At 35.7% G+C, this 13,372-nt stretch overlaps 1 protein-coding gene across 15 annotated transcripts in view; it reads left to right on the top strand.

The window, feature by feature from the left end:
- Positions 1-13,372, top strand: part of AKAP6 (A-kinase anchoring protein 6) — a 458,273-nt gene that overhangs the window by 373,267 nt on the left and 71,634 nt on the right. For 14 of the 15 annotated variants that reach the window (XM_084968956.1, XM_084968955.1, XM_021099869.2 and 11 more), the window contains 2 exons: positions 4,750-4,896; positions 7,958-8,182. In XM_084968956.1, the coding sequence (XP_084825082.1) occupies positions 4,750-4,896; positions 7,958-8,182 (372 nt within the window). Of the gene's footprint in view, positions 1-4,749; positions 4,897-5,569; positions 5,705-7,957; positions 8,183-13,372 lie in introns of those variants that run through there. The other variant, XM_084968959.1, reaches the window with a different exon arrangement.

Here is a 13,372-nt window from a genome sequence, read left to right as displayed (position 1 = left end):
AGCTAGAAGAGGGGGGAAAACTCAATTCTTAACCTCAGATGTAATTTGCTGTGCGAGTTCTGGCAATTTTAAATGACATTGCACTTTTTAATTTTTCCAAAGGCTCAGCAGCAGATTTATCCCAATCAAGAAAGCCTATTATTAATTTACAAGGACAATTGTAGGAGTCTTTATAATTTCTCTGTGCAATTATTCGCCATAAATTGCTAATGGTAAAATACAAGGAGTTTGCAAGAAATAAAGACTATTATTTGTCTTGGGCTTGAACCCTCTTCTTCAATCTTGAACATCTTCCCTAAGTGTTGGTGATACTGGCTCAATGTGAAACATCATATGCATTGTGAGATGCTGGACACTGGTGTTCTAAAAAAGGGGGCAGCGCAAGAGCTGCTGTAAAGGGGACACTGGCCTCTAGCAGATTCCTGCACTCGGCATGTACAGCTGAGCTGTGGACCCTGGACTTTCATATAAAAAGACTCTTTGTTCACCACTGAATGGCATTAGGCATGGACTTGCTGAGGGGCCACCATGAAGCCTTGCATGCGGAGGGCAAACACTAGCCGGAAAACACAATATGGGAGTCATAGACAGAAGCATCCCTGCGTTTTTGTGCAAAAATGCATATTTTCACACATAATTTTGCCAATAGTTTGGGGTTTAGGTGTGCTCCTAGCATAAGCTTTCTTGTCAATAGACTATACTACATTTTTATTCCTTAATGTATTTTCTCTGTCTCTCTGTTGTGTGTTTATGGGTAAGGAGATTATGCTGGATATACAGGTGTTTACAACATTACTCTGCCCGGGGAAAGATAGTCGAACTGTTATTCTAGTAACTAGATCATTTTCCTTTAACTCTTCCTAATACAAAGTCACATAAAGCCCAGTTAAAATACAGTGTAAGATGTAAACACTCAAACCCTGAAGACACAGAATCTGACAGCCCTATTCTAATAATCAAGAAAATTCTTTGGTTTAATTCTTGTGTTTCTCGTAGCCAAAACTTCACTCTCCGCTCAGCAATGTCTGGTCTCTTTTCAGCATAACCAACAGAAGCACCATACAAAAGTCTTACAATAGATGTCTTAATCTCTCTGTGTGCTTTTAGAGCATTATTTTGAATTCCATCATGCTGCCTTTTTTCTTTCCTCTTCTGAAGTTTTATTACAACAGCAGAATTCCCAGGGAGCTTTGGGGGCAAGGTTCACATAATATAGCCCTGAAGTTTTGCTTAGGTGGAATCCATCCCCCAATCCTGGCCATCTTTTGATGATCTTTCTCTTTCAAAAAGATTCACTGGGTAGGGACTTATAGCATTAGCTGTATGTAGTTTATTTTTTATTTTTTTATTTACCAGACAGTAAGCATCGCCATCCCTTTCATGATGCTTTCTTTCTCTGACCTCACAGTGACAAGGCATCTTGTTCTTTAACATTGAGGGAGGCAGAAAAATGCTTGAGTTGCTCAATGTGTGCCTTCTATACCAGTTTCAAAATGGCTTATTCTTCTGGTTTCCATGGTGACAATTAACACTGTTTCAAGGCATTGTTCCAGTCTCCATTTGGGCAGAATTTTCGGTGTGATTTTTAACAAAAAAAAAAAAAAGCAAAAGAAAAAAAAGGTTTTAGGAGGGAAAAAAGCCTTTAGCATAACTGTCAAAAAAGTTATCTCAATCAAGTCTTCATGCATTTCTAATTATATTTACTTCAGAAATCCTGTTTTTGCTGGCTTTGCATTACAATTCAATTTTAGTATTTATGCTCATAAAAAGCCCCGAATAAGAATTTTCTAAAAACTTCTTCAATTCTTAGTTTTAAAGATCAGCTAGTGCTTGTGGTTATTTTTAACTCTGTTTTGAAAGTTTTCTTGATATATCTCTATATATACACAGAAGTGGCATTTAGAATAGGAGTGTCTTTAATTTAGATCATTCACATATCTATCAGGAGGCTTCATTAGTCAAAATTGAATTGGCCAAGCAAATACACTTAATAATGTAAATATGCCCTTTCAATAGAGTATATTTTATTTTTGACTAGACAGAGAGGCCCACAGCAGGTGCGGTGGGCAAATTAAATACTGGATGCTTATTTACCTTAGCACTCAAGAAAAGCCATCTGACTTTAACTTTGTTAATCTCATTTTTGGCTATTGAAGAACAGTCTATATCACAACATCCCTAGACTATAGGACACAGTGGGGCAGCCTCTGCTCACTTACTGCTGTGGATGGAATGAATATGAAGATTAAATTATTTTCTCACCACAGGCTAAAGTAGCTCTACTTGATAAGATGACCGAGAACTGATAGCGCTGGCACTTGGTTGTCCCTGTGTAACACTTCTGAAAGTGTTAGAGAAGAGCAAAATCATACCAACATCAACAAAAATATACCCCTTGTGGCATGATGACATAGTCAGAGTGTTTCAAAAATTAAAATGAATATTTTCATCCTAAGTTACATGACATTCTCATGCCTCTCATGCACATACCAGTACATCTAACAATTAGCTGGATTTTCTTAGCTTTTCTAGTTTGAAGGCATTGTCCATCAATCACATCTTTCATCAAGCTTTTTATACAGTAGGTTACATGGTGACAAAGACAGAATGTACACAAAGACAAGGGTTTTTTTTTTAATGTAATAACCTTTTATAATAGCGGTTGCAGGACTACTGGCACTAGATTTCACAGAGAAAATTATTATGTCTAAAATTAAATTAATTTTAAAAAATATTTTTATTATTATTATAAGACTATCATTTTTCTGGGACACATTTAAACTGTTATCTTTCTTGACTGATCTGCTGTGTAGGAGCTGTTCAAAGTTGGGGTACAGAGGGGGGATAAGCTTATTGCAAGTCAAAGTGTTAACTGGTTGAGGCTGCTCCTGAGTGGCACAGCTGGAGGACTTCCTTTGTCAATGAATGTATGTGGCATAAGCCAAAGATTTGAATAGGATTCTTCTGCTTACCTGAAATGCTAGTTCCCCCAAGATGATGTCAGAGAAGTCTTACCAAATTAATTATGTAAGTCTTTGTCAGCAATATCATCTTTAGATGGGAATCTGGTTGCACAAAGCCCTCTCCTCCAGTCATCACTCTGATAAAAATAAAACACCGTTTAGGTTTCTCGAATACTTGTTGAGTGTTGAGTCCAGAAAACTCGAGTGGACAGTGTGTCTTATGAGTGTTGGAGTAACGTGGTCCTGGTAATTGCCTGCTGTTAGAAAATGCAATCAGAATTCCCATGTATCACGGGCCAAATTCTGAAAGAGCTCTAAAGCAACCCTTGATTCCTTTCATTATGCATATTCATGTAATTTTGGATACTCTGACGCCCTTATCAACATTCATTAATACTATGAAATGCTTTAAATCACCTCATTTAAAACATTTTGTTCTGTGATCCACAAATGACTAACATTTGGAGAAGTTTACATAATACAAATGATGTGCATGTTTAGTGTAAATGAAAGATTAAAATATGAAACTAAAAGTATGCAAACATATGCAGGAAAATGCTGAGGACCTATTAACCGAAAGAGGCATTTCACACCTTCTTTTCCTTTAAGCAGCTTCCAATGGTATTTTAGTTTGGGATCTTGTATAACATCATGCTTTCAAGGTGAATAAAATCACTGAAGTGCTAGGGCATGTTTTGAACTTGCCAATTTCCTACTCTGCCAGAACAAAAGCTTTTCTTATTAGATCCGATAAGGTGCCCATTCTGGCTTAGTTAGGACAATTGTGCAGTACTGCCACACACCTCAATAATCCAACCTCTAGGACTTGAAGAAGGAAGTCCAGGGATTGCCAGTATATATTTGGAAATGTGCTAAAATTGTAAAATATGTTTAACACTTTCACCAAAGCTAGTTTTTCTACTCAGAAGTGTTTTTATGTGCGCATTTAAAAAATACATCCACAGTCATTTATAGCTGTCCATAATATAGGACTTTCTAACTGTGAAGTTATCCAAATAGAGTTATTTGAAGAGAATCACCATAGTAACTGTCATATGAAATAGCACTTACACTATTGCTAGCAAAACAGCTTTTAGGGGAGACTCACTTGGCAGTTTGTTAGAATACAATGTATTTTTGCGGAAGAAGATTCTGTAATCGATTGAGATGTTTGGGGACATTTTACAGTAATCAATAAGGAAGCATAGATTTGTAACTATTCTCAAAGCACTGATTTTCTTTTTCCTCTCTATGTGTCTTCTCCAAACTCACACAGAATTTTTAAGTAAAAGATAAATGAAAACAAATGTTAACTGAGAATTCATGGGATTTGTAAACATGAAGACGAAGTTATGCAGTTTTTAGGAATCATTTTATTTGTGTCACTCTGAGCCTGGTCCTTTGAGGGGACAGAGATAAGTGGTGGGCAGTACTCTGGAGCCAAATGTTGACCCAAACTAATTGTGACATTAAATCGTTTAGACCAGGTATTTTCCTATTTGGAATATTTTAAGATAAAGATCAAAGGTACATACAAACTTTAGTTTAGAAAGACATAAATCTTAGTCAACGAAGTGGAATATCTAGGATGTTTATGTATGTGTAATATATATATTTTTAACTTATCAGCAATTTTCCTCAACTGCTCAAGTTTCTTGATTTAGCCTCTCCATAAGAATATTGGAAACAAAAACTTTTAACACCCGTGAGCCTCACCAACTGTACTCAGAGATGTTCTAAGAACACCTCTTTCCCTAATGATATCTTTTCTCTCTTCTTGTTTTAGCGATACAGTGTGGAAATGTCCATCAGGGACCTGAAAAAGACTGAGCTGCTTAGTAAGGTTGAAGCTTTGAAGAAAGGTGGCGTTTTACTACCAAATGATCTCCTTGAAAAAGTGGATTCAATTAATGAAAAATGGGAACTGCTTGGGGTATTTGCATTTTTATTACTGTTTGTAGGTTATGTGTACATTTTTTGTGTAGTGAAGTACTCTATCTGTCTGATTTCTAATTTGAGGCACAAATATCTCTCTCTTTCAATTCACTACCTACATTTCAAACAAGCTATTCATGCTATTAGGGGGGAAAAACACTGCTTTTCCTCTTCTGTTGATTTTTTTTTTTACTCTGAGCTTGTCTCCTTTCAGATTTTTAATAATTTTGGTTTTTTAATACATAAAAAAGTAAGTAAAATATGCCACGTATTATGGGTATGCACCAAGTCAACTATAATACAGTATATCTGATATACACTGACTGTCATGCTTGAATGAATGTTAATAGAATTTATTCTGAAGGTACATGTTAGAGTCATCCACTGTTTAACTATTTACTGTACCCTTCAAATGAAAAGTGGAGCTGTCACTACAGCTTTCAAGTCACACTAAAGCCACCAAAACAAAGATGCAAATTTGACCCAAATCTGAATTGCAGAATTAAATCGGCCTCTGTTTTGTACTTCAATTTCCAACTCACTTTTAACAAAAGCCCCCCTCCCCCAAAAAAAGTTTCATGTAATTCATTTCACGCAATGATGGGCTGGGTCTCAGCCAAAGACTGAGATGCAAGAATCTGGCAAAAAGGCAATATAGAGATTCTGTTACCCAGAGACCAGGATGGCACTGTGCAGGAGACAGTACTGTCCTTTTGTTGGAAGACAGCTGAGAGAAAGAGAGGTTAAACTGTATTTTTTTTTTTTCATCAACTTCTCTCCTAAATTGCCTTCACTTCAAATCAAGGGTAAGCTAAATTTGTCAATTACTTAAATGATTAATTATAACAGCTAAGTATGGGTGGTGTCAGTTATGGAGCGTGATTTTGCATGCCTTCCCTTTCCTGCCTCTTTTTTTTTTTAATTTTAAAAGAAATAATACTCCAAAAATATTTTGAATAAAAACCTCTCCATGTACCTTGATGACTTGGAAGAATGCCAGTGTGCAGTTTATGCCATACTTAATCTAGGTGATTAAAAAACTGCAGTTTAAATCCTTGCTTTCTCATCTAAATTCACCACACTCTGCAGTTGTACAAAGTAACTTAAAACATGAGAAGTTTTTACTCTGACCTATTGTTACATTACTTTTCAATAGTGTACTACTAATGGCTTTCATTTTATAATGTAGTGATTTAAATCAGAACCTACTAAATTCTACAGAATTCATTGATCTCATACAGGAGAAATGTATTTAGTATCTGACATTTTAAAAGACTGCTTACTAAACAGATAAGAGCAGCAACTTTATGCTTGATAGATAAAGCAATAGTCTGTCTATGCTGTATTTTAACATATCTATTTCTAATTTGATAAGTGATTAGCAATAATCTTTTTTGAAAATTGCTTGAAGTATGCCATGAATATTGCTCCCTAGACAAAAATTTTAAATCAAGATATTATTTTTTAAAAAGAAAGAATATTTAGGTATCCTTTAGGAGCCAGATACCTTAAAAATGGTTGCCATTTTAACAAAAACACCGTTTGAATACAATATGCAAGGTTTGTAATGATTTCTGGGGAGAGAAGGGTGGAGGGAAGATTTTAACAAAACCTGTGCCACACCACCACCACGAGGCTCACTGCTTTAATTGGCATGATTACATTTTAATTGGCATGAAAAAAATTTAAAGACAAGGATTTTAACTTCTAACAATAGTAAAGTAGAGGGATATGGTTTTTAATATTACTTTCATCTAAGGTGAACAGTGTGGAATGGAAATACATTAGAATGAAATGTCAGTGGTGCGTACAGTTTAATCTGTGAAATTTTGTCCCCTGTGCTGCATATTACTCTGTCTCAATTGCATATTAAACAACCCTATCAAGGCAGGCATTGGCATCTGCTGTGCTGACACAAATTGTGAATTAAATGAAATTGATGTCCTCTGTCGTATATTTATGAAGACGGACCATTCTCTGAAGTATTCTGTTTATGAAGAATTTATGATTGCAAACTGTTCCAGAACAAAAAAGTGGCAATAAATTCTTTTTTGTGACCCTACCCTCCAAGGGCATTGATTTCACCTCCTGCTGCTACTTTTGTTACAGCATAAAAACAATAGCTAAATCTGGATTCCACTGAGGGTCTCCAAATTATCAATATTTGCACCATGAAAATACAAGGGTGTTGCCAAGAAAGGCTATTTTTCTGTTACAATCTCCTAAAGATACTATTTACAGAACACTGCACAGCAGATGAATGTTTGTTGACTTAATTTTATTTGTGTTTTAAAGCTTATTTTTGTAGGTTTAATTCATCATTATAGATTAACTCCTCCTGATCCTCCAAAGAGAGTGTTTTCCACCAAAAAGAAGAGAAAAGGCTTCCCTGCTGCACCTACGGGCCATAATGGTTAATCTAAGCAGGCTTCTGGCAAAGTAGATTGAGACCTATTTTAAAACATATTTCAGGAAGTCCAGCATTCACAACGCAAAGTGGGAAGAATTGGGGTTGCATAATTTCCAGGTCAGGTAGAATCAACGACAGCACCAAGGAGGCTCTCCCTTCTTAACAGCCCTCAGTCATAATGTTTGGGGAATTGTATTTCACAAAACAAAACGAAAGAAGGGAACTGAACTCTCCATGTGCAGTCTACTCTAGGCCTCTTTAGTATATTGCTTAAACTCAAACTTCTGTCTCCTGTAAATTTTATGCAGAGAATTTTTTACTTTAAACTCCTGTCATGAGAATTCAAATGAATTTTTATCAGTGACTGTGGTGAACTTTTGGGTCAAAGCTCCTTTCTGTTGAAGGAAATTATTAGTGAAGAAGGTCTTCTTATTGCCTCTAGTGGTAGTCAGAACAACACTCATTGCTCAAGAATCAAATCCTAATCCGAACAGATTGTCAGTCGTGGGGTGGCAGGTACAGCAGACACCTTCCAGGTGGCTCTTGTCACCAGCCAAACTGTGATATATTTTTGGTACCTAAGCTAATCTATATTTTTTGTTTTTTTGTTCTTGGTGTTTTTGTTTTTGTTTTTAATCTACTGCTTTAGAAAACCCTAGGAGAGAAGATCCAAGACACAATGGCAGGGCACAGTGGGTCAGGTCCACGTGACCTGCTCTCTCCTGAAAGCGGAAGCCTGGTGAGGCAGCTGGAGGTCAGGATCAAAGAACTGAAAGGGTGGCTAAGAGATACAGAGCTTTTCATCTTCAATTCCTGTCTGAGACAAGAAAAGGAAGGAACAATGAATGCTGAGAAACAACTGCAATACTTTAAGGTAATAAAAAAACAATCAACGTTGATAAAAAGCTTTCTTTATGATAGGGATGAAATATTTATCAAGTACATAAAGTATTATACCCATGTATTTATGTATCACTGTGCACTTAAATGTTTCCTTGAATTTATAGACACCCTCCACATTTCTTACATGCTAACGTCTATGTGTGTATAAAGATGAACATTAAGCATATCAAGTACACATTTGTGTATGGAAACCTCTGCTGCTTGTGTGTTTTGTGCAACACCTGTGGAAGGAGGGCTTTGATAAATTAAAAGCAGACCAGCAAACACTAACAATTACTGAGGACATTGAAAGGCAGACAAGGCAGATTTAAATGTTCTATGTATATATGAATAAAGTAGCTAAAAATACATCCATACATTGATATGATAAAAACACATGGTTTATTGAGGACCATTAATGCTAACAAAAGGAAACATAATTTTTACATGGGAAAGAATCAACTACTTATGGAGGGAAGAAATAAAGTAAAAGAAGTTCCTACATTGCCGATATTTCCACTGTAGAAAACCTAGCAACCTTAGTAACACAGATGTAACACAGAACATCCATTCACTGTATATCCATCAAGAAGCATTCCCCTTATTTGCTCCCATCTGTACACAATATCTATTCAAAAGCAGTTTAAAATTCAAATGTTTGCTCTTATTGGCCTCATTAGCCTATACTGCTTTAACCCTCCCTCCTGTAAATGCAGTGATTATTTGGGCTCTGGCTGGTGTCAGCCTGAGGCTTTGGGGTTTAGAGCACGAATTTACTGGCTTGAAAGTTCTGAAAGTGAAAGGGGAAAACTGAGAAGGAAAGAACTTGAGACCAAGTACCGGCTTCATCTCAAAGCCTTCTAGGACCAGGTTTTATTCATCTCCCACCCTCTGACCCACAGTCTTCCAACAATCTATCAGAGAATTTAGTCACATGTAGTTCACCTTCCCTCTGCCAGACAGGCAGGCTCACCTTGCTCACCTGCATAGCTCAAGAGGAGGCACATTCTGAGGTCAGACCACAGTACTTCTCAATGAACTGTCTGCATCATGCACCTGCAAATTATTTTGGTTGAGCTCCTTGTGTGTCGTTGAATTGAATTGAAAACTGGGCATTAAAAGAAAGTCTCTTGCAAAGGCAAGTGGATTTTACTGTCTAAAATCTAATATCTAGATGATTTGTTATTTGACCTTTGCTTGTTTTACTCTAACCCCCATCATATGGGGATAGAGTCTTCAGACATTTCTATCTATGCTGTTTGAACTCAACAGGTACCTTATAAAGCATTCTGGTCATCAGCAGGCTGGGTGTTGTGAAATATATATTTTTTTCTGTATAGAATCCATATTGCAGCTTTAGTAATATACCCAGTCAATTGTGTGACCTTGGTCATATTTCTTGTATAATCCCTGGTGGCTCAGTTTCTTTATCTATAAAAGGGGATGCTGGCAATATTTATCTTACATGGTTTTGAGTTTGCAGATGTAAACCATTATTTCTACTTTTCGTAATGGTGATTCATAAAGGATGGAAATCTCTTAAGTCCGAAGATTTTACATGGTAATTGGAAACAATAGCAGGAAGTTTGTTATATTTAGCGTATTTGCCTACCCTCATATCTCATACAGAGATATTTGAAAACAAGTTTTTTTCCCACATTCGCTGTTATTATAAATAATGACACCAGAAAGCATAAGCAATTCTACACTAATTTTGCTGATGCCACTGAAGGACATTAGATTTATGCTTTAGGTTTTTACAGCTTCATCAACATCATTTTCAGCTAGGTCCTAATAACAAATTTAAAAGAGATTAAGATACACAGAAGTCTTTAGGCTTCCAAATCATTAGGTAATTCCTACGAGTTCTAGTCATTTGCTAACACTTTATAGCTGCTAGGTGAATATTTGCTATACTTAATTAATTTACCATGTACATGTTAGTTCCTGTTTGAATTTTTATTTCAAAAGTACTAGAGATTATCACATGTTTTATGTTATATTTTCTTTTAAAATTTTTAAATTATAATTGACTTACAATATCGTGTAAATTTCTACTGTACAGCTAAGTGACCCAGTTATACATATATGTATTCTTTTTCTCATATTCCATGGTATTCCATCACAACTGATTTGATATAGTTCTCTGTGCTCAACAGCAGGATCTCATTTCTTACCCACTCCAAATGCAATAGTTTGCATCTACTAGCTCCAAACTCTCAGTACATCCCAGGCCATCCCACTCCCTCCCCCTCCGTGTTTGGCAACCACCAGTCTGTTCTCCATGTCTCTGAGTCTGTTTCTGTTTTGTAGATAGGTTCATCTGTGCCGTATTTAAGATTCCACATATAAGTGATATCATATGGTATTTGTTTTTCTGTTTCTGATTTACTTCATTTAGTATGAGAATCTCCAGTTCTATCCATGTTACTGCAAATGGCATTATTTTGTTCTTTTTTATGGCTGAGTAGTGTTCCATTGTGTAAAATATCATATCTTCTTAATCCATTCATCTGTCAATGGATATTTAGGTTGTTTCCATGTCTTAATTTCCAAAATATACAAACAACCCATACAACTCAACAGAAAAATAGCAAACAACCCAATTGAAAAATGGGCAGAAGGCCTAAATAGACATTTCTGCAGAGAAGACATACAGATGGCCAACGGGCACATGAAAGAACACTCAGTACTATTCAGCAGTACTATTCAGCTAATGTGACTAGTGCTGCAGTGAACATGGGGGTGCATGTATCTTTTTGAATGAAAGTTTTATCTGGATATATGCTCAAGAGTGGGATCCCTGATCATAGTGGTTGTACTAGTTTATATTCCCACCAACAGTGTAGGAGGGTTCCCTTTTCTCCACACCCTCTCCAGCATTTGTTATTTGTAGACTTACTAATGATAGCTATTCTTACCAGTGTGAGATGGTACCTCATTGTAATTTTGATTTGTATTTCTCTAATAATTAGTGATGTGGAGCATTCTTTCATGTGCCTGTTGGCCATCTGTATGTCTTCTTCGCAGAAATGTCTATTTAGGTCTTCTGCCCATTTTTTACTTGGGTTGTTTGCTATTTTTCTGTTGAGTTGTATGGGTTGTTTGTGTATTTTGGAAATTAAGCCCTTGTGGGTTGCATTGTTTGAAACTATTTTTTTTTCCCATTCCATAGGTTGTCTTTTTGGGTTTTCTAATGGTTTCCTCTGTTGTGGAAAACCTTGTAAGTTTAATTAGGTCCCATTAGTTCAGTTTTGTTTTTATTTCCATTGCCTTAGGAGATTGATCGAAGAAAACATTTGTACGGTTGATGTCAGAAAATGTTTTGCCTATGTTATCTTCTAGGAGTTTTATGGTATCTTGTCTTATGTTTAAGTCTTTAAGCCATTTTGAGTTTATTTTTGTACATGGTGTAAGTGTGAGTTCTGGTTTCACTGATTTACATGCAGCTGTCCAGTTTTTCCAGCACTACTTGCTGAAGAGACTGTTTTCCATTTTATGTTCTTGTCTCCTTTGTTGAAGATTCATTGACCATAGGTGTCTGAGTTTATTTCTGGGTTCTCTATTCTGTTCCATTGGTCTGTGTATCTGTTTTTGTACCAGTACCACACTGTCTTGATTACTGTATCTTTGTAATATTGTCTGAATTGTGGAAGAGTTATGCCTCCTGCTTGGTTTTTGTTCCTCAGGATTGCTTTGGTAATTCTAGGTCTTTTACAGTTCCATACAAATTTTTGGATTATTTGTTCTAGATTTTTGTTATTTTGTTTCTTTTCTTCAAAGATACTTTTCCTTAGAGCATCTTTATGTTTTTGGTGTCTCCCTTCATTAAACTAATTACTTTTATACCCTACTCCTATTTATTTAGCTATTTTAAAAGTAATATAATAACATTATTATTAATGTCATTAATAGTGATGATATTGTCTTCTACCCCAAACAAAAGATGAGACCTTGATGGGAATGTATACCTAACCATACAGCTTCCCAGCCCTCTTCCATTCCCTGCTACCCTTGCCTAAAATCATCATAATCCTGAACTCCATGTTCTTTATTCCCTTGCTTTCCTCTGGTAGGAAAGGATATTTATTTTAGTCATTTTTAACTTTTTAAAAAGGTAATCCTGCTGTATGTTATCTCTTAGGACATCTTCTTCATTTAGCATTCATCATGTTGAGTATGGCTATAATTCACTTATTTTGACAATTGTGTAGTATTCCATTGTGAGTATATACATGTATCTCATTTAATGTTAATAGCAACTTATCAGGTTGGTATTAGGATCCAAATTTTACACATATGGAAACAGATACGTGGAGGTTAAATGCTGTGTTTCCAAGGCCACATGTAATGAGTGGTAGAATTAGGTTTATATCCAGAGCTGTCTGACTCTAAAGCCCACTACTGAAATACTGTGCAAAAATTGATACTTATTCATATTTACTGAATGCTCTTCCATGCCAGATGACTCAAAGGGAAGAGCAAGACAAAATTAAATGTTATTGTTTTTTTGTGGTTTCTTTATTAGTCACAATTGTCAGCAATTCGGCCAGAATGCTGTAGCTATTAAAGATCTGGGAGGTGAAAACACTTGTGTTTTTATTTTATATTTTTGTACAATATTAGTATAAATGTCTTTGCCATGTTTACCTTTTTTAACTTGAAACTTTTCAAACTTTTCGAGATTATGGAGCCCTGGTGATTTTTCTTTATGACCTGAGACTCTAGTCCTTTCTAAAGTTTTGACCTTGAGGAGTTTGATCAGATAAACTAAGTGAATCTAACATGACAACGCTTTTTTTTTTTTTTTTTAAAGAAAGCTTTATACATGTCTGTTGGAATAAATGCCTTTCCTAGCCAGAATTTTAAGTGTTTCTGAGCTGTTTACTCTTCAGCGCTTAGTGTGTGATTAGTTAAGTGTTCTGTATATTACCACATTCATTGGAAGAATGAAACCAAATGTTTGCAGTATAATAATATTGTAATATAATGTTTATTACCTGTCAAAATCATAATGGGTAATAGGCATTTTCAAAATAAAAACTTTTTACTTACCATAAATCTAACAAAACAGATACCCTCTGCCTTTGTAAGTGATAAAACCACTCAGATAAGAGAATTACTGAAGAACTTCTGTGTGTCAGAAACTTTTGGCCATGTTCCACTTCTTGTGTGTTCCTAA

This window comes from Sus scrofa, chromosome 7 (assembly GCF_054392235.1).
Source record: "Sus scrofa isolate SSC_HxYL_T2T_F1_AM1 chromosome 7, Sscrofa_HxYL_maternal_Yorkshire_Landrace_v2.0, whole genome shotgun sequence".
Lineage (NCBI taxonomy): Eukaryota > Metazoa > Chordata > Mammalia > Artiodactyla > Suidae > Sus > Sus scrofa.
Note: the sequence above shows the minus strand (reverse complement) of the source record. Positions and strands in the feature narration are given on the sequence as shown.